The sequence below is a fragment of the Pollachius pollachius genome (assembly GCF_949987615.1).
Source record: "Pollachius pollachius genome assembly, chromosome: 1".
Classification (NCBI taxonomy): domain Eukaryota; kingdom Metazoa; phylum Chordata; class Actinopteri; order Gadiformes; family Gadidae; genus Pollachius; species Pollachius pollachius.
The window spans coordinates 32,854,911-32,877,517 of record NC_136934.1 but is presented as its reverse complement, the minus strand read 5'-3'; the positions used below and the strand labels follow the sequence as shown (position 1 = coordinate 32,877,517).

General features: G+C 44.7%; 1 protein-coding gene across 1 annotated transcript; it reads right to left on the bottom strand.

The window, feature by feature from the left end:
* Nucleotides 1–8,720: 8,720 nt before the first annotated feature.
* Nucleotides 8,721–22,281, bottom strand: gnl1 (guanine nucleotide binding protein-like 1). Its single transcript, XM_079754346.1, has 12 exons — nt 22,071–22,281; nt 21,247–21,388; nt 20,186–20,322; nt 16,602–16,753; nt 16,358–16,429; nt 15,559–15,751; nt 13,569–13,667; nt 12,923–13,105; nt 12,430–12,608; nt 12,000–12,192; nt 11,013–11,153; nt 8,721–10,904 (listed from the first exon to the last, which is right to left on the bottom strand). The coding sequence occupies exons 1-12, from the start codon at nt 22,141–22,143 to the stop codon at nt 10,627–10,629; spliced, it is 1,842 nt and encodes a 613-aa protein (XP_079610472.1). The 5' UTR covers nt 22,144–22,281; the 3' UTR covers nt 8,721–10,626.
* Between the last annotated feature and the right edge of the window lie 326 nt (nt 22,282–22,607).

Below are 22,607 nucleotides of genomic sequence, written 5' to 3'. Positions count from 1 at the left end.
ACTGCTCCAAAACCTCAGCCCACAGCCCCGCGAGCCGACGCCACCAGGTGCTCATTTACATAACTGCACTGGCTGGGTCCAATCAGAATGCAGAGCAAGGTGCTTGTTCGAATTTCCCCAAAAAGCAGCCCCCAATCAGAGCCCCCCCACTGGGCGGGATCTATGAGCCTTTTTCAACGTTAGAATAAACCCTAGCTCCGTGGAGACGGAGAGGGGGGATACAGGAACTTAGATTTTGCGATCATGACACAGGATACTCTGGCAGCCAAAGTACGCATATTTAAAGTTATTTTACCTTATTAGCTACGCTTGGACATAAAAAAATGTTTCTGGTTGTATTTGATGCGAGTTGACGTGACACTGTTTCGCTTTTTAACCAATTATTTCAAAAGTTTATAGGCAACAAACGTAACGTTAAGTCATTTTAACACAGAAATAGGCCATGCTCGAATATGACAGTACACCATCTCGGATGCTATTGCTGCTACTAAAAATAGTAAATCACGGTTTCTTTCTTTCTCTTCCTCATTCATTTCCTTGCTGTTGGTCTTTGGTGGCATCACGCCTGGAGAGTCCAACAGACTCAACAAGCTGGTAGTGGTGAGAAAGGCCAGCTCTGTTGTGGGACTAGATTCGGATAGTCTGGAGATAGTGAGAGGAGGTTGAGGGACGAATTCAAGTCCATCCTGGGTCACCCCTCCCGTCCCCTCTGTGTTGAGCGGTGGCAGATAGGGAGCACCTTTAGCAACAGATTCATTTCCCGCAGGGTGCAAGACGGAGCACTTCAAGTGCACCTTTGTGCCGGCAGCCGGCTGTAGGCCTACAACAGCGCCTGCTATATGTATGTGTATGTGTATGTGTATGTGTATGCATATGCATGTGTGTGTGTTTATGTATGCGAATATATATATATATACCTTATAATTTACACTTTAAACTTTACACTTTATAATTTATATTTTTTATATCGGCTGTTTGGTTTGCCCAGTTGGTTCTGTTTGTCTTTACTTTAGCGTTTACTTTAGCTTCTATTTTTGTTTTCATTAGTACTTTGTGTTTTTATTGTATTGTATCTTATCCTGTGTTTTCCACTGCTGCTGGGCTGTTGTAACAAAGGAATTAATAGATGTGTTATCCATCTATCTATCTATCTATCTATCTATCTATCTATCTATCTATCTATCTATCTATCTATCTATCTATCTATCTATCTATCTATCTATCTATCTATCTGTCTATGTGTCTATCTGTCTATGTGTCTATCTGTCTCTCTCTCTCTCTGTCTCTCTCTCTCTCTCTCTCTCTCTCTCTCTCTCTCTCTATTTATGCACCGTATTCAAAGAGTCGGAAACAAATCGAAAGACTTTCTTCAGAAATTAAGCAAAGATTTAGTGCTGCTTGACTGTGTTTCGTTTGTTTTCTCTGCCATACCGTGGTTGGATTTGGTTTTGTTTGTTTGATGTGAAAAAAATAATAGAAAGGCAGATTACTGGAGCTCACACTTAAAAAGTGAATGGATATACTACAGTAAAGTACCGTTCAGTCATAATTACAGAGAACGAGACAGAATGCCCAAAGAGTTGTCTGCATGTTTTATTGTACATGAATGAAGTCGTTCTTCGCTCCTCTGCGGGGCCTCTGCCGACTGCCGTCCCCTCAGCCCCTTTACTGCACATGGCCCGACTGGCCCAGCTTTGTTGGTTGTCCAGGCAACCGTGAAAAAAATCCCTGGTAGAAGTTATGACCCTTTCACTATTTTCCATTTCTATTCTTTCCTCTTAACTATGCTGTGCTATTCTGTGACACTCTGTGCCCTACCCTTTTTTGTATAGTGAGTCCGTTTTCTCTTGTTTCTGTTCTACAGAAACATAAGGACTTTCTCCTTGGTTTTGCTCTCAACGCAGCCCTCCTGCACCTCTTTCTTCATCCTCTGTCTCTGCCACCATCTTGCTTCACTGAGAGAAAACCAGCGGAGCATAAACAGCAGGTCTGATCCTGTGTGGAATTCAGTTGAGGGAAGAAAAAAAGAATTGGAGTGCAAGGGGGACAGAGAGAGAGGGAGTGATAACGGAGAAGTTTAAGTTGCGGAAAAAGGATGAGTCATTGCGGAGGTAATCGCAGTCTAAGCAAAAGGTACAGGCAGATAAAGGTAAAAAAAAAAACACAGCCATCCAAAATAAACACTGATTCATATTCAAATGAGAAATAAGCCTGGTGAGAAAGTACAAAAATTGATCTTGTCAGCCGAAAGGTGGTTTTATTGGTTTTGCATAATAATTTTGATTTAATGGAAAATGTCAGGTTTCTGGATAAAGTTATTTGAGGGATGATGGATGATATATTGCCTGTCATTTTGGGCAAGATAAATGAATTAATTTCAGCCAAAACAACTTTTCTTTTTTTATTCAGGACTGATATTCCTGTGGCTATACACACACACCCACACACACATAGTCAGACAAATACACAAATACACATGTATACTTCAAACACCCACCAACACACACACCAACATACACACACAGTCAGACAAATACACAAATACACATGTATACTTCAAACACCCACCAACACACATACAGTCAGACAAATACACACATGTAAACTTCAAACACACAGCCCCCCATCCCCCCTTCTCATGCGGGGGTATGACAGCTGGACAGGATTCTGACAACACAGATACTTTCCAGAATGCCAAGCCTGCAGTATGTAAGGAACCGACACAAACCCACATGCCAAACATTCTGGCCTCTGAAACGACTTCCCCAGTCTCTCATTCACTGGGGATACTGGAAACCAGTAAATCTCCACCATTTACAATGCCTGGATTTAAAATATAAAACCCAGCCACTGGGCTTGTTTCACACAGTTGGCTCCAAGCCGTCCCTCTCTCTGATAAGGATTTGCATTCCAGTGAATCCAAATCAGATGGTGGTCACTCAATGTTATCCCTTTATGGATGTGATCTTCCCAATTCTTGAGAAAATTAAATCACTGGAGTGGTGGGGTTATAAAGGGAAAGACTGTGTATTGGGGATGTCTACATTTAACAAGTAAAGTTAAGTCCCCTTTAATGTCTTTACCCAGGGAATGAGTTTGTTTTTTACCAATAAACCCCTCCCCCACCAGCCCCCCGCCCCCATCGGTCTGTTTACCGTAACGGGCCTGCCTGGGCTGGACCAGAATCAGTGTCAAAGACCTGGGGGGAGGTGGCGTTTGATTGAACCCAGGGGGAGTGGGGGGGAAGGTCTCTGGGAATGGTGGAGGTGTCAGGGGGTCATGGGGTCAGCACCGGCCCCCCAGGGGCAGGATGCTGGGTGGGGGTCACACCGGGTCACGCGGCCCCTGGCTCTTTGGAGGTGTTCACTGTGGAAAAAGTTTGTAAGCTCCTCTCAATTTTCACTCTCTGGGCCCTGGGACCAACAGTCCTTTTTTTCCCTCTTCTGCTCAGATAAGACCGTCTAGTCTGAGTCTTATAGTGATTAAGGTTGCAAGGACTTTATCTTATCGTTCTCTCGCTCTAGTGGTGTAACAACGGTTTTTCATTTCTCAAAAAATGTTCAGCCTCAACAATAACACTAACACTCACTAACCTATAATGCCCAGTGACGGTAGGACTATCTATAGATATGTATACATATAGATATATAGATATATAGGTCTATGTATTATCCTTTCTGATTCTACATGGAATGGACAGCAGACAGAAAATTTCTTGGACACATTGTTACAGAATGCAGAGATCATTCATTTATACTGGTAACTATCCCAGTATACAACAACCTGATTCAGGTCGAACCACAACATGTCTCTGCATGATCCTAGATGTGTGTGTGTGTATGTGTGTGTGTGTGTGTGTGTGTGTGTGTGTGTGTGTGTGTGTGCTTGTGTTTGTGTGTGTGTGTGTGTGTGTGTGTGTTTGTGTGTACAGTTTGTCTCAGAATGTCTGCCTGTTTGCATGATCCTAGATGTGTGTTTGAATGTGTGTGTGGGTATGTGAGTGAGTGTGCGCATGTGTGTGCGTGCATGTGCATGTGATGTTTGTGTGTGTGTGTGTGTATGCGTGCGCGCATGTTTTTGTGTGTGTGTCTAGGAATGGTGTGGTGGGCTCAGTGTTGTCATGGGAATGTGGAGGGGCAGGGTGTGTGGGGGGTGGGGGATGTAGGATGCAGAGAGGCTAGCGATGCTAGCAAGGCTGCCGTTTCCAGTGCCCCCCCCCCCCCCCCACACACACACACACACACACACACACACACCATACACAGTCGCAGCTCTCTGGAGACTCTCAGCTGAGGCAAAGCACATTTGTGTCGCCCCTACCTCCGGGCTGGACAGCGAGGGGGGGGGGGGGGGGGGGGGGGGGGGGTAGTAGACAGTCTATAGAGTGTTGGGTTTCTCCCTCCTGGCCTCCCACTATCGCTCCCCTATACGCACATACATGCACGCACAAACACACACACACATAGACATACAGACACGCGCAACATTTGCGGTGGTTATTCTACAACTGTCGCACCCCTCCTAACCGTCACACTGGCCCCTCTAGTATTTCTCTTTCTTTTTCCCTCAACCCTCCCTCCCTGGCCTTTCCACTCTCTCTCTCTCTCTCTCTCTCTCTCTCTCTCTCTCTCGCTCTTTTTTCTCCTCGCCCCTCACCTATGGGGGCTGTGGATGGAAATGGCCCCTCTTTCTCTCATCCGTAGCTAACAATAGCATGTTGGGATTTATTTCCCATGAGTGGAATCGGATGTGTCCTGATTTACTTTGTCATGGCCCCCTTCACTCATTGTCTCCACCAATTACACGAGCAGACTCCCATTCACAGGGATGCAGCACTTAACACTTCCCCAAGCTTCCACACGCCGCCCTCTGAACCAGTGTTCCCTGGTTCATATTCTCATGAAATATGTGTAGGCCCAGTGCCCAAACATATTATTGTGTAAACACACAGTCATTTGTGTGCATGATGCACAATAACCATCATCAGAGCTACTTTATTTTTATAATTCAATATATTTAAAAACTGTGCATTTCTTGGTGGAACAAACGCCAGTTGAAGAGAAAGCCCTTTATCAGAGTTCTTTACTCCAGAGCCTTTGTCTTATATTCAAGGTCTCAATGTCAACCTTCTCTCTCTCTCTCTCTCTCTCTCTCTCTCTCTCTCTCTCTCTCTCTCTCTCTCTCTCTCTCTCTGTTGCTCTGTCTCGCTCTCTCTTTTAAACTTCCAGGCAGACTGTTGCTGGCTCCTTCCAGTGAGACTGAATATTGTGGCGGACAGGAAGGGACTGGGGAAAGGGGGGGGGTTAGGCCTGAAGGGGCGTGAATGAGTGCCATTGCAATGCAGTGAGAGGTGGTGCTAAAAATACCGATTGACACATGGACTCCAATGCACAAACAGGATCACAGACAAACATGGCACCCTATGGCAGCAGGGGAATAGTTCAAGTCTTGATGCAGAAAGACATTCACACACAATACACTCGTACACACACACACACACTAACACACACACACACACACACACACAAACAAACACACACACACACACACACACACACACACACACAAACAAACACCAGGACCACCGCATACATGGTATTGACACACACACACAGATACACACACACACAAGCTCATGCACACACAATCACAAGCACCAACGTACACACAATATTCATGCACTCACACACACACATACAAACACCTGTTAGTTATTTGTTGTTACACAAATAACTAATCAGCTTGTTGCCGTCGTTTATAAGAGTGCTGTTTAATTAAAAAGTCCATGCTGGCAGTGCTGTTTCCCTTCATGCCAAGAAGAAAGCAACACTTTTCCACACTCAGGGCCCACCTCCTTTAACCAACAAACCCCACAGCCATAAAGTCATCTTCTGTACGGAGACTATGGGGACGCCTCTGCTGAATAGAGAAATGGAGGTTATGTAATGAGCAGATGGTCAAAGCCATCTGTTCATAATAAAGGTGTTGCGTGTTTACCTGGGCCAGCCCTCCTGTGATAATTACAGCTGCTGCTGCTTCACTTCCAAAACCCTCCGAGTACCAGGAACCTCTACTTCAACTGTCTGAAGCTCGCTCACTTGTGACAGGGGGCTGATTGCCAACTTCCTGGAGGAATCTGTGGCATCTATGTCTAGATGTCATCACGATCTTTGTGGCCCTTCTGGTGTGCCTTTCCCATTTCTCCCTGCTGTTCCCCGCTTCTTCTTGGAGCGAGTGCGGGGGGGTTGACCGTAGGGCGGAGGCCGGGGCAGAGCATGATGGGGAGTTCTGGGGCCAGGAGGGCCCCCCCCACAATGCTGCCCCAGCATCAGGATACAGCCTTAGAGAAAACTGTCCTGGCTGGGATTCAACCCGTGTGTGTGTGTGTGTGTGTGTTTGTATTTTGTTTTATGAGTTTAAGTGTCTCATTCATGTTTAGACCAAACTCCCGGTGGCTCACTGGACTGGGCTTGTCCACAGAGAAAGGAGCAAAGGTCACGAAGAAGAAAGAAAACAATGGCATGCGCATTTCTGACACTTGGGTGCCCGACTTTGCGAAGCCGATAAAAGGGGCATGGGAGTGCTATCATGTAACACATACTGCACATACACATTATTAACACCACAAATGAGAAAGACGATGTATCATCAGCCAGCTGCTGCGCACCATTAACGGTTAACAGAAATGAGGCATGCCAATGCTAGCCTTGATAGCCCTCTAGTGACTACATATTGTAGGTGTACAAACCATGTAAACTATATATAGAGAACCTCATTGTACTATAATGATTCTGTCTTGCTGTTGCAATGTAACACATTGAAATAGAGCCAGCGTTAACGTCCTTTTATTTTCAATCTGTCAGGATCTATTAGGCAGGCCTCGCACACCTGTGCCTGCTTTTGTTCGCACATGGTCCCACCAGTCCTAGAATGTTTTTACAACACAACTTAAGTGTGTTTGTGTAAGTGTGCACTTGTAAGTGTGTACATTGTTATATGTGTGTGTTTGCATGTGGGATTGTGGTCGTTAATAAAAACAATACACCTAGTATAATGCAATCCTTTACAATATAAATTGTGCATCTTGGGAACTGGGGTAAAACACACAAACATTATGATCTGGATCTTGTATGTAACCGATCCATTGGCAAGTGGGGCTGGTCTGAACGTAAGCCTATAGTTAATGAAGAGAGTGAATGAGGAAGAGGGCAGAAGTCCTCCCAACATATGTCATGAGAGAGCCGTCTGTTTCTCTCTCACGCGAGTTCCTTTCCAAAGAATGAAAAGAGTCAATTCAAACCACATGGGCATTATTGACATGACCAATATTGGCAGTGAGACCAATTTGTCCCACCAGAATTTAATTAACACTCCTTTTAATTTATGGAGCGGTGTGGTGCAACACCAGTAAATCTGGCAGTCCTCGTCTGAATGTAATTACTGTCATACAGATCTCTGGGCCCCAAGACAATTAAAGGCTATAGCTGAAGGGATTAGGAAGCTCAAAGTCTCTGGCTTTCAATTATCAATGTTTCCACATGATTTCTTGTAAAGTTTGGAACCCCTCCATTGTTTATCTAATGTGTGAGATAACATAACATCCATCAAGTCCAGTAAAGTTAGGATTAATTAAACAGTAATTTAGGTAATTCAAGAATTTTTTTTGTTTAAAACTATTCACAAGAGATCTGGAATTTCCCTCACAATCTTTACCATCTCATTCTAAAAACTGTATTGAGTAATCACAGCTCCTATTGATGGGTCCAGCGGGTGTGTTGTTGTTGCTGTTGTTGAGAGGGTTGGGCGTCTGTCAAGACAGTGAGACATACTTGATCAAATAGGTTATTCCTTTCCGAGGAAAAGGCCTACGCACCCTCCCCATCTCAACTGATGAGGCCATGTCTAGTAAGCTAATTTGATTAGCAAATGGAAGAGGCAATAACATGTTCCATATGCTACACGGATGGTGATCTCCATATTTCATCGAGATGCGTGCTCTCATACTCCACATGGGGGATCCTATAGTAGTAAACCATTGCCGGTGTGTGGTGCCGTTTGCAACTGTTTTCAGCCCCATTATAGCAGTCATTCCTCATCATCTGAGTAAGAGGAACTTAATAAAACAGCGTTAATGACAGACAGAGGGGCAGAGGCTGCTCAGCTTTTTCTAAAACCATCAAAAATCAATGAAAAACCTTCAACTAATTCTATGGCCTTATACGTTTTCCTCTTGTCCTTGTTTCGGGTCATCATGTTGTTAAGGCAAACTATCACTGATGTATCCTGCTTCCAATAATTGGCTGAGAACATTATTCTATTGTTTTTTGCCTTGACTCTGAAACAATCAATATTCTTTTACATGTTAGTATAGTACAGACTTTGATGTAGATATGGATTATATGAGGTATGCAGGCCATCTTAAAGTACCAATGGATTACCAGGTCCATTGATATATTCAGTTGAAGTTAAATCAGAGGCATTTGTCTTAACTGTCACTGTCTGACCACAAGGTCCCAGATCAATTAGAAGGTAATGCCAAAAACGTATTGACCCATCAATCACTAGGCAGTCCTTTTAAATGTGCCCCTTGTGAGGCATATACAGCTTGTGTGGCACAATGTTCATTATGCTACAATATAATCATGATTTATTAAGTTCTGGAGCCATAAGAGTTAGAGTAAGATCTTAATCTCAACATTCACCCATTTACAGACTTCTCATTTGGTTTTAAATGATTGTTTTTTATTGCAGAGAGAGCAGTCCAGTTCATTGCCATAAGCCATAATAGGAAGGAGATGAATGCAGAAAATGGCTTCATAATCACTTGCCCTCACTCTAAAAGTTTGTCAGTAATTGTCCATAAGGCCAGATAAACACAACCATGTCCACTGTGCTTGGAACAGCAGGGTAGTGTTCAAGAGTCGCTTCACACAATACCAATGGCAGTTTACCAGTGCATGTGATCGCAGTGTTATGTATTACATGGTAACACAGAATTGTGCTGTAGGATTTTCTTTACATTAAAGTTGTAATGCAGAACATGAGGTACAACAGCACACTGAAAAAGGAAATACAGCACTCGTAGGATTGTAGCATAGGCTTAGCACACCACACAGGGATAGAGTTGCCAAAAGCAATATTTTGTATACCACAATTCATTGCAAAGTAGAAATGTCAAAGACCAAAGACCAAAAGAGAGGAAAAATAACCCATATTGAGGGGCCGATGTATCTGGAAGATGAGCAGCTAGGATTCAATTTCACTCATTTGACATTACTAACCCTTATTAATCTAAAACATAAAGTATAAAACAAGCCTTTGAAATATTTCACTTGTCTGACATGAATTGCAGTATAACCTTCTCCAAGTGAGAGCCAAACAGAGCCATGGCATTGCATGGGCCAACAGTCTGGTCCAGTTGCATCTCCAATAGGATATGATGGGAACCTTTTCCAGGTAGTTAAAACACTACAGGCCCTCCAGGTAAGCACTCTGAGTACAGCAAAAGAAACTGATTCAACCCCACCCATCAAGTATTGGGTTGGTTTGAATGGGTGGAAGCATAAATTATAAAATCAGAATCACTTAATATATTCAAATCAAAGCCAACTTCAGACTGTGGAGTGTATACACTTCCTTTATTATAGAAACAGGTGGGGAATTCTATTCCCCCCTATTTAATCCACCAATCACAGCGCTCCACAAACTACGTCCGACCCCACCCGACCCCTTCAACCGAAGCAGTGACATTTCATGGTTGCTATTTGACTTTATAATGTCTTAAAGTGCTTTAGCTCCCTCCTCTTTCCTGGGAGGCAAATGTTTGGCCCAACGAATGACCTCATCTTCTGATATTTTTCTTTCTTTATCCTGACCGGCGGCCAAAGATTTTTTCAGCGATGAGGTGACTAATTAACGAAAACAAATTAAGGACCAACAAGAGATTATTCCAGAAAGTCCCTGTTACTGGCTAAGGAATACAAGCTTTTAATCATCTATCGCTTTGATGAACGACACGTGAGAAAAACAAGGTAAATCAAAACAAAGCAAGAGCAAACCCATCCCTAGAACAGAACCACGGGGTGATTAAGCACGTGGAGCAGCAGGGCAGGGCGGCACTGAACAAACTACTTCACAGTTTGATGCGAGGGGGAATAAAATAAAATGGATTGGAGTGGAACCTCTTCATGAACAGAATGTTAATGATGTGACAAACACATAGGTGTCGGGAAGGGAGGAAATAAAGATAACAAAAACAATAAAACATTGGTTTAATCAAATTTTGATGTGATTTGGGAAATAAAATAAATTGAACAGGGGTTGGTTCAGGTAAAAACTGAAATGTTAACAAGATGAAAAAATGCTGGTGTCGGAAAGGGCTGCAATAAAAACAACTTCAAGACAAAACCAAAGTATTGAACTTAAGTCAAATTTTGACGTGAAGGGGAGGAGAAAAAAAATTATGGTTGGTTTCATCTGGAAGGGAGGAAATGGAAATAACTGAACAATTGGAATGGAATGAGAGTACTGGGCTTCTAAATGGAAAAAGGCAAGGGTACCACACGGTGCAAGCCTCACTCCTCCATCAATGCTCCGCCCTTTCTCCCATTGTCATCCTCCTCCTCCTCATTCACACTCGTTCTCCCGCAGCACGTTGAACATGTTGACAGTTAGGTTCCCGGGCGGCACAGCCTCCTTCTTCCTGGACTCCCTGAACCCCTCGTCTTCGTCGTCACCGTCTCGGTCCTCGTCGTCGTCCGCGTCCCGGTCCCTCTCCTCCTCCTCCGGCTCCGTGCTGGACTCCTCAAGCTCCTCCTCTTCCTCCCGCTCCCCGGCCTCGTCGCCCTCCGTCCGTCCCTGCAGGGCGATGATCTCTGGCAGGTCCGGGTGGTTCTCCCAGTGTCCTGCGGGAGCATTAAATAATACTGCTGCTGAGGCTGCTTTATGACTCCCCTAAGCACGTGGATCCAAATCCTCACGATAAAACACGGTCCTCTCTATCTTAGTCTTACCCTTCAGGCAGCTATAGCCCGGAGGACGCAGACAGAGACTCAGCCTGCCGTCCACAGCCAGCCTCAGGAGGCTGTTGGCAGCGCGGTACACGTCGTTTCGAGCCGCCTTCGCCGTCTTGTAGCATCTTTTCTCTGCCCAGGCTAGATAGCAAGCACACATCACAATGTATGAGGTTAGGCCAGCAGCAGAAGATCAACAGCAGTTATAACAGTCAGGAACAGAAGTATAGCTGAACACGGGTAGAGATGAATTGTAAACTAGAACTGACAGGACTGTCAATTAACTCATGTCCAGTCTTTAATATGGTATGATGCCCCAAACGCCTACATGGTCAACATAGGAAATGTTTTTAAACTAAATAACTCTTTGGTACAGCCATCATGGATTTACACACAGCTAGTGAGGTCCCCAGAGGGATTCACGTTGACAGTACACAGTCTATACAGCAATACACACAGTCATGAAATTGTCAGGGAAAAAAAAATCAAATGTTCATAGAAAGAAGGGTTGCTACTGCATTGCCCCAGGGTTAATTACCAGAAGCTGAAGTGAATGAATGATTTTGCTTTCTAAATTTAAACCTCCTAAATTAGATTGATTAACAAACTCGTAATTACTCTGCCTGACATCGTCAATGGTAACCTTTGTCTGTATCTTCTTTCAAAGTTGTAATCCAGAAACAAACAGTGTTCCATCTCTTTCTAGTGTGCGTTTCTGTTCCACATCAATATCTGGTCGGAATTTCTTTTTCATTTTATTTGTATGGGCTTTGTGCCTTCAGGACAGAGCGTGATGACAGACTGGAAAATGGATTGAAATAGAGCAGGATGACATGGTGCATCTCAAATCTGGGTCTTCTGCAGGGCACCTTGCCCTCATGGTCAGCACACTAGCAGGCGGAGGCGCCATAGTGGGGGTCTCTTTAACCCTCTTCCTTTACCAAATAGCTCTGTGTTTCAACGGGTAAAGAAATCACGCTCCCTTACCCTCACACACATCCCAGGCGGTCCAGCTGGGCTCCGGTTTGACGTAGTCCCCCAGGCTGTGGTGTTTGGGGGCGTCCTCCAGGCTGGGATGCTTGAGCTTCAGCAGGGAGAGGAAGCTGGTGCGCTCACACAGGTACCCCACCGAGCTGTAGGGCTCCTGCAGCTGGGACACCGGGTAGATGCCCGCTAGGATCTGCACGTCAGCGGGAACAACACATCCACCATAGACACAGGAGGGAAATCAATAACAGCCAGCATAGAAAAAGACAGGAACAGACTTAAATACTTTGATTTAAAGTCTAACAATGTATTCATGGATACAGCCATGCATACCTTAAATCCCAAGGTTTTTCTTGACATAATGCTTAAGATTAACACACTCAACCACACTCAACAATCAAGTGGTGCCAGAAGTCCCCTGTGTACGCACCTGTAACTGTTTGTCCACCCGGGAAGGAAAGACCAGGCCAGGACAGTCGCACAGTTTGACCGTGGGGGTGAGGTAGTAGGTCTGGAAGTATTTGGTGTGGCCCGGGGTACGAGAGACGCTCACCACCTTCCTTCCAACCAGGCTGTTGATCACAGAGGACTTGCCGACGTTCGGAAAACCTGGAAAAATTTGTAAAAGATTTCCTTCATACTCATATCCGTTAGGCAGGAGGTCTCATCGCTAGTTAGTCTCATAGATAGTTATATACGAAATGACTCATAGCGAAGTCAGATACATGTTATTAAGGAACAGATAGGATTTACGCATCTTACAGACGGATGCCTACCGGTTGGCTGTGAACATTGGAGATCGAGCCCAGTACCTTCCGGCTCGGGGTCGAACACCCATAGTCACTGCCCCATCCCACCGCCTATACTAAGCCCTGACAAGATGTTTTCAGGTTTAACCGCATGTTGGCCAAGTGATTGTGTACCTATACAGCCCAGTGTGAGGATTCCATCCTTGTACAGTTCCTCAGATGGCCTGCTCATCTCCATCGCCGCATCACTCAGGTGCTCCATCAGCACGGTATCCAGCGCATCCCCTGCTGGCTCCCCGTCTGGTCGCTCGGCAACAGCATCTCGATTAATCTTCTTCTCCCAGCTGGCCAGGTCAACTATGGAGAGGGTGGGCAAAGTTGAAAGAGGTGACAAATGTCAAAATGCCGGTTTAGGAAAGTGCTCCATTTATTCAGATGACCTATAGATGCATGCATTACAAGAACGCACTTAATTATTTTAACTACATTATTGTGAAATGGGACTAGATACAGTCGGTGATTCAGGTTATTGTAATGTCGCGACTCAGCTTTAGAGCGCGGGTCTTAATGGCTGCATTACAGTGGAACGATCTAATGTTCTGGTGGTAATAGGCTGCTCCACAAGGAAGGCCACTACATTCACGTGATTAGATCCACTTTACTAACCATTTCTCATATAAGAAAAGTTATAGCTCGAAATTACGGCACATATATAATCCTACTAGGGTTGAGTCAATATATGGCCAGCAGCAGTCTGCACCACCAAGGTGAGAAAATGACTTCCTCCTCTGACCAAACCCGCATGAGGAAGAGGCCACACCTTTTCCAGCCGTGATCTCCCGACAGGCCTTCATGATATCTGTAGGGCCTCCAGCCTGGCCACAGCCAGCTTTCTTCCTCAGCCTCTTTTTCTGAAGCACTAGAGAGCAACACAAGGAGAAGTAAGCAAAGTTAACAAAACAACTACCCCTCTATCAAGACCTGATGAAATCCCATGAAAGAAAACTTGGATTGACGATCAGAGCATGAGTAACATTTGTAACTATAATTAATTGTGGCTGGATCGAAATAGAACAGGAGTTTATTTGAGGACAGCAGGACCGTCACTAGAGGCAGACCTATTCATCAGTAGGCCGATATGTGCTTAGAAAATGATCCGTAGGATATTCACAGATCATTTGATGTCGCTGGAAATTCCACCGATAAAGGACTGATAGCCTGATTAAATAACACATTGAAACAAGGTTATTTGCACGCTTAATACCACCAAATGATCTGAAAACATATCAGGGTATTCTCCAAGGAATGTAATAGTGACACTTAAACAGGTTTTATTTGGCTAACACTTCCAGAAGCAAGGACAAAATATCTGTAGTAAGTTCAGTGTGGAGGAGGTCAGTGGCTTTCGGATCTACTCTGGTCCGAGACCAACTCTGTTAAGGCTTCAATGTGAAGCGGGCTGCACACCAGAACAGCCAACTACTGCACAGTGTCGTAGTAGAAAGATCAACACATGTGTGAAAATCCCATTTTGGATAGATGAGGGTTTGAGCAGTGCTGGAAGTTACAGTGCGGCTGTATGGCATTGCGATGAGCTTGCGGTGATTGAGAACCGGACCCACTTTAGCTCCAATTAAGTGTTTTGCACATTGTGCATATGTTTTAGTGAAATTGCAACACAGCACTAGCACTATGCAAGAGTATGTGGAGAAAAAACCCACATGCACAATCTTAACTGGAATCTATTACCTAATTCCCAGCAGCCGGTTATTTATAATAGGTAGAGCTTCATGATATATTCTGCACAAGCGGAGATCATTTAATGGTGATAGAGGATAGTGATTCTGGCAATGTTCTTCCTACTTAGCCTGCTCTGCGGACTAATTGTACTCAGGCCTACGGATCCTCTACTCACCCAAAGTCAGTCAATAAACGATTCCATCTTTGTCTCCTCCGCACATGACAAGACTTTGCTACGGTTTCACAAAATCCACTTATCCGTAGTATCATATTAACCTAAAGTTGCAATGTGGAATATTGAGCCCATCATAAATATATGGTGGGAGACTTTAAGAATTAAAAAACTAAATTGTTCAGGCCACTCCACCCCCACACAACTATCGTAGGTCGGCAGATGGGTGGTGTGAGTATGAGGGGTTTTAGGAGTGTCGAAAGCAGGTTTCTTGTAAGCAAAGAGGGAGGTAAGGGCTAGCTATCATTTCGTATTTCTAGCATTTAACAGTCCTCATGTACTGGTCTCAACGTGTCACACACGTGGAGCACAGCAAGTCTAAAATGAACTGCCACAGCTTAAACCATTCTGAGTCTATGGTCTGTACAACAAATCTAATGAAATAGAAGTTGCAATAACTTCAGATTTGAAGCTATTCCCCCCGCGGCTGCATGGTCGGAGGTCTCCCAACCCTTCCTCAAATGCTTCACCGCTTTCTTGATAGGAAAATGGAGTGGGTCACACACGGTGTCTGCTTTTTCACACTAGTTGTACATAATGTACATGTGCAGTAGATGCAGTGGGCTGGAGACCTGGAACTGCATCGGACACTTACTGGACAGAGTGGCCGTGTATACATAGATATATATTCTTTTTTTTTATGTGGGTTATATTATCTGTTCAAACTGATTTATTTGAGATGATTTATTATTGAAAATGTATATTTTGATAATGCAGAGAATTCATTTGTTTATACACATTTATCATACTTTAATTAATCATATATATAGGCTATATGACAGAACGGCAATGTGGGTCATGTTCTTTCCAACACCCATAGAGCCCTCTTTGTGCTCACCTGTGGTGTAGGCCTGTCCGGGGTGGGAAGTGAAGCAGACCGTCAGCAGGTGGGGGAACTGGGAGGCCAGGTAGTGTTTCCAGGCGATCACTAGCGGGGGGGGACACAGGTCGGCCTTGTTGAGCACCAGCACCACCTGCTTGCGCAGCTCCTCGGTGATATAGCTGTACAAGGTGGGGGGGAACTGCAGCACCTGGGGGCAGTACAATTGAGAGACAGTCAACTAACAGACTGTGGGAAACATAGACAGAGGACATGACATGAAGTACTTTCTATGAGATATGGATTAATCTCTTCGGTCTGTGTTATTCTGTAAAGTCCTCCTGACTGCTCTCAGTAAAACACAGTGAGATCGAACAAAGAGGAAGATAATGTTAACGTGTAGAACTGAAACTAAAAAGTTAGAGACCCATTTCTGGAGACATTTCTTGAAGCCGGGTGCATTTAAAAGTCGGATGCTATCTTAAGTTTCTTATATGCTTTTACCACCAGAATTTGATACCAGAAAACACAGTAAATAGACAGTGGAAAGCAGCACGGAGGCCAGTGGAAATATTAGCTGGCTTTAGGGCCTGTGTCCACGTAGCGTTGTTGCGGAAGAGCACTAGCCGGGTGCTGGGGAGTACTGGGATGACGTGTTAGTTGCATGTGAGACTAGCGCCACCCCTTTTTTTTTAAATATCTAAATATCTAACATCTAAAAAAACCCTCATTGAGGGGTGTTCTACGAAAGATATTTGATGCCACCTAGTGGTGCCAAGACAAACCACCGAGACAGTCCAGGCCACCGTTTACTTACCGGATGCCTGATGTCGACGATGAGCAGGATAACATCAGACATCTCTAACACTCTCCACAACTGCCTCCATGTCTAAAAACACAATGGGAAGAAAGGCCCATTAGTCAAAATCTCCCTCGGTTTCCATGACAAAGAGAAGTTGATAAATCAACCAACCATCATGAGTTGCAGTCTACACCCGCAAGCACCTCAAAGGGTGAAGGCCTGGACATGGAGCTTAAGAGCCTCACGTCATGCGACTCACCTCCAGATTGTGCTCAAAGTGGCTGAGGGAGCCAGGAGGGTTTCTGGAGTGCAGGTCGTCCAGGTACTCCCGGTAAGACTTCTCCTCTTTCCTCAGCAGCTGCTCGCGGGTCATGTCGTAGGTCCACGATGGTCGTCTTGGGATACCAAGACCTGCCATTGAATAATTGAGTTCCCATTAAAGATCCCATGGCATGAAAATTTCACTTTCTGAGGTTTTCTAACATTAATATGAGTTCCCCTAGCCTGCCTATGCTCCCCCGTAGCTAGAAATTTTGTTGGGTGTAAAATGAGCACTAGGCATTCTGCTCCGCCTTTGAAAAAACAAAGCTTAGAGGCGCCGTTTTGGAATTTTCCCTGTATGTCGTCATAAGAAGAGATGCCACCTCCCCTTTCTCTGCCTTGCCAGCCCAGAGAATTTGGCCCACAAATGAGCTACGGCCGTGCGTGCGCCGCGTGTGTGTGTGTGATTACACACAATGTAACGCAAGTGTTATACACTTCTACACTTGTTATTTGGATAACCGTTCTGCTGTTGGTGTTATGGCGAAAAACACGTCGGATCCTTGTCGTCTCTGGTATTTCCACAACGAGACTGTAGTTGGGGTTATCTCAGCCATCGCTGAGCCCCGCTGCCTGCTGCCCGCTGCCGCGAGGCACCATCACTGCGAAGCACCACCGTCCCGGCAGCGGGCGGTTCAGTCTACTTCAGAATGATGTGAGACGTCGGAAAACCCGACGCAGTCGTTTGTGATTCATAATATCGTCTGGAGGCGCACACAGCTTTTGGCCGTGATTATATGTATTATATGATATGTATTATATGATATTATTTAGATATAGAGCTCCAGGACTGTAACGCAAGTGTTGTACACTTCTTTGTTATTTGGATAACTGTTCTGCTGTTGGTGTTATGGCGCAGTTGAGCCCTGCTGCCCACTGCCCGCTGCCGCGAGGCACCACCACCGCAAAACACCACCGCCCGGCAGCTGGCAGCGGGCAGCGCGCGGTTCAGTCTACTTCAGATTGATTTTGAAGTGGAAGAACCAGTGACATCGGAGAACCAGACGCATTCGTTTGGGATTCATATTATCGTCTGGAGGCGAACACAGCTTTTGGCCATGATAATATGTATTATATGTAGGGGTGTAACAGTACACAAAAGTCACAGTTCGGTACGTACCTCGGTTTTGAAGTCACGGCACGGTACAGGACGGTACGGTTCATAGTTAAGGGGAAAATTTTAAAAAACTGCTTGTTTGTCAACAACGGAGAATGGCCGTAGATCAGCAGCAATGAAAACACAAATAAACTTGGTTACGGCATTTGCATTTCTGAATTCCCAGACAGGGGTTGTTGAAATAGTGTCGTGAGCTGGGTTTGCACAGCTTGTTTTTTTTCAAAGCAACGGTTATAGTAACATCTGGATGGTTCGTTTTCAAATGCGTGTGCATGTTAAAGTGCTGTACGTAGACACGGAGAGCCCTCTCCCTAGCCACAGAGCCTGTCGCAGACCCTCTCCGTAGCTTACATGCGCATCCAATATTTTTTAACTATCCGTCGACGCCATGGACCTATTGGTCGACGCAACGGAGATGGCAAGGGCTGTGATTGGTCCTCTAACAAAATCATTTCAGGAATCACTTCTCCGGTTAGACTTTGCACCTTAATTACTTTGTACATTGTTTACTTTGCACCTTGAGGACCAATAAAACACCAAATACGATTTGAAAAGCTTTGAAAGTTTATTTACAACACTGCTTACATGGTTTATAGTCAACATATAAGATTGATCGGGTGGCGAAGTGCATTGCGTATCCGACATCCCGACAGAGACCTGCTGAGGGGTCTCCGTAGTTACAGAGTCGGATACGGAGTCAGAGTAGTATATTTTGGCTAAACGGTCCGGGGGGAACTCCGACTTCAAGTTTCAAATTCTGCATCGCAAAACAAGCCTTTACATTCGCCATATTAACGCTATGTACGCCACATTTACGCACCACGGTCCACCTCTGTAACCACACCGAAGTGACGGCTCGGTACAAATACGTGTATCGTTACACCCCTAATTATATGATATGTATTATATGATATTATTTAGATATAGAGCTCCAGGACTGTAACACAAGTGTTCTACCCTTCTTTGTTTTTTGGATAACCGTTCTGCTGTAGGCGTTATGGCGTGTAACACTCGGACTCTCGTCTCTGGTATTTCCACAACGAGACTCGTAGTGGGGGTTATCTCAGCCATGGTTGAGAAGGACTTGGGGGAAAGGAACTTTGGCTTTGACTCCCTGAAGTAGATGAACCAAGACATGGAGGAGAAAGGGATTGTTGGCGGCGATTGTCTCCCGCTTGAGCCCCGCTTCCCGCTGCCCGCTGCCGAGGGACCACCGCCTCGGTGCTGCCCGCTGCAGGAGGCAGTGGTACCTAAGCGCTGCCCACTGCCGAGGCGGTGGTCCCTCGGCAGTGAGGCTCCGGCGGGAGACAAACACGGTCAACAACCGCGGGCAACAATCCCTTTCTCCTCCATGTCATGGTTCAGTCTACTTCAAATTGATGTGGACGTGGAAGAATCAGAGACGTCGGAGAACCCGATGCAGTCGTTTGAGACTCATGATATCATCTGGAGGCGCACACAGCTTTTGGCCGTGATAATATATATTATATGATAGATATCTATGCATAATATGATATTATTTAGATATAGAGCTCCAGGACTCCCGCCAGAGCACCCGGACTGTTCTAGAATATTTACAGAACACGGCCAAAGGCTGCGTGCGCCTCACCATTGCGATACATCCATGTAAACAGACCGCATGGTACCGTGGCCGCAAGCTGCTCAGGGACACACCCCCACCCTCCTCCTTGACCCGCCTCTCTCCCCCTCATTTGCATTAAAGCTACAGACAGCGAACGGCGCGTTTGGGGAAAGCTCAATGTGCGACTGGCTCGTAGTGGCTGTAATTCTGCACCATGGCTGAATTTCGGGAACGTCTTCAAATACTGTGTTAGGGGCCCACTCTATATTAAAGCATCCATAAAGTAGCATGCCATGGGACCTTTAACTTCACAGCCCTACTCTGTTGCTTTGTCAAAAGTGTCTAAGGACAGTCCCAGTACCGGTCTGGGTGATCAAACCATCGTAACCTTCCCTCCGGGTTTCCGCAGAACATCCGCTACCAACATAATTTGTCCAAATGGCCTCCATGTACCGATTCTGCCATTTAGTGTGAGAGCACGTGCCATGAATGTGACAATGGTAATATAGTACTTATGTTGGAATCAGTGTGTGTCGGTCAGAGTTTGTGGACAACATCACAAAGAATCGCCATATAGGTAAATATCTTATCGCAAAGATAAGAAATGACGATTGTCTACAATTATTTCAGACATGTTAATGGGAAATGCTCTTCAGGCAGAATCAGCACGAAAAAGTGATTTGGACATTTCATTTCGGTCAAGAATGTACTAGTGATGTCATGAGGGAGGGTTATAATGGTTCATCGCACAGACCGGTGTTGTCCTTTAACACGAATAACACACTGCGTTCAATGAGTATAAATAGAGTGGACATGGCCCGACCTTTGTCTGCGGGGTAGATGTCACCGATGTTGATCTCCATCTCTTTCTCTGAGACGGGCTGAAGGATCTTCTCCCTGGCCACCTTCTTCCGCTTCTCCACCTCCTCTTTAGTTTCCCTCTCAAAGTGCAGTCGGAACCTGATTCCATGGGAGTCAGTAGGTTCAGTCAAGTCATTAACTCTGATTTAAATAATGTTTGTTTAACAAGAAACAAGTCTAAAATCCTCAGGTCAAAACCAAACCAGTTTACAGATTTAAATTTGTCTCCATATTCTTTTTAATACATGGCCTGTTTTAGTTATGCTGTGGAGAGACATAGAGACGTTGCTCTAATTAGAACATAATAATTGCTTCCAGGTTCCTATAAAAACATCTGGAAAAAGGGTGATTCAATTTTCTCATATGTACTTCATAGCACTTTTGGGTAAATGTCAGAGAGATGTTGCTTATCCAGTAGTTGGCATGCCTGTGTTCTTTCCTAGAAATGGACAATACGGGCAATGGTTTCTTGTCAACCAGTTAAACAACAAGAACCTCCTTATAACAGAAAACCAAAAATCTGGTTTCTTATTTTCTTACTTCTCTTCGGCTCCTGCCTGTCAAGCAATCTCATAATATGACTAACCCTAACCCTAAACAATATGGATGAGTAATTGTATAATACTTGCAGAGATACAAAATAAGTCATAGGGTTCTCCTATTGCTAAGGTCAACAAATTAAAACCTCAACATACATTTCCACGATAGAACGTTTACCTTAAAACGTCCATGTAGTAGGACAATTGCGGTTAACAACCCAGTCACTTTGCTCACACTCAGATGTGCTTGCAGCAGAGACAGACAGGAGGAGTATAATCAGCTGGCAGCAGGTATCATGATATCTCATGACAGCTACGGCTACTGTAGAGTATCAATTCACAACGTCTGCTCCGAAGTTATCTAAAAGCACACTAGAATGTACTCAAGCCTGAGTGGCAACTTAGTGATCACACACATACTTCACTTGAAAATGTGCCTGTTTTTCCTTTAGTATTAAAGAATGAAATGTGGATGACATCTCACCTGTTGGGGTCATGTCTCCCTTCTCTGCTAGGCTGTTGATTGATCCTCCTAATATCAGCGGCCTCGCTATCTGATGTGTCAGACTGCCTCTCTGCTCCTCTCTCCACGCTGGCATTGCGGCTGCTTGGCCCGGACCCATCACCTTTGAGTCAGCATGCGACAATATGCCAATTAAAAAGTCGATTAGTCGAAATTTCTTTGTATGACTCTTACTCTTATGACTCCAGTGGGTCCAAAATGTACATTCAACTACACCAATAACACAACTTATTGGTGTAGTGTTTGCTGATTGTTATACAATAAATCAAAAAAATATATATGACCGATATAAATGGCCCGTGAACGATCTATTTTCACTTTCTACTGTATTGTTTTTACTGTTACGAGTGCGTAGCGACACCGTGAAGAGCATTTCTGTCAAAGTGCTAGCTTACATGCTGGGCTAGGCTAACATTACATGATGTCAACGACTGTGTCCCAGCAGCCCGACACATCCCATCTCTAACCCACCGTGGGTTGCATCATAACCAGCTAGACAGACACCAGGGTATTCACTCAAACATCATGGCTTAAGTTGAGGTAGGGACCTACTGGTATAGCCTTGTGAAGGCAAGTATATTAGTTGGTCTGGCGTATACGTAAAGAGATAAGAACAATCAGCATCAGCAACAACATCAACAAAACAGGGAGAATAGTATATTTGCTTAAGTATTCCCCTCCATATAGCTACTAGATGTCACCGTTCCCGGTGCCACGGCACCCCACGCTACATAGCTTAGCGGTAACACCGTGGCTGTGTGTCATTAGCCTCGCGTTAACGATACCTCTCTTCCTCTCCCGTTTGACTTGAAGCTGCTTCTTCTTCTGTTTGTTGCTGAATGGCTTCTTACGAGGCATACTTAAATGGATATTTATTTGTTTTGTATAAAGTCAGAGGTCTGCCTCGGCTTTGAAACTCCCCTATCTATTCTACGCTCTCTAACTATCGTTATTTACATGAAGTTTCTCGACTCCTACACTTTTCAATGACGCCATATTCACTGCAGACTGCAGAGAATGGTGGACGAAACCAAGTCTCCACGGTTCAAAATAGGTTCGCACTGTAGTAAGCATCTTTGTGCTGTTATTATTTTTAAACATTGATTATAGGCAATGAACCCAAAAGGAAGATGGTTATTATACTGACGGCCGTCGGTTCACGTTTAGTCGGAAGCATAAATGTTACAAAAATTGGTATCGTCCCGTTTGTAAACACAACACGCACCGTATAACGTCCCACTAGTCGTTATATGAATATCACATTGTTTGAGGGTCTATATTTTCTGGATTAAATTCAACAACAAAGTAATACAAATATACCA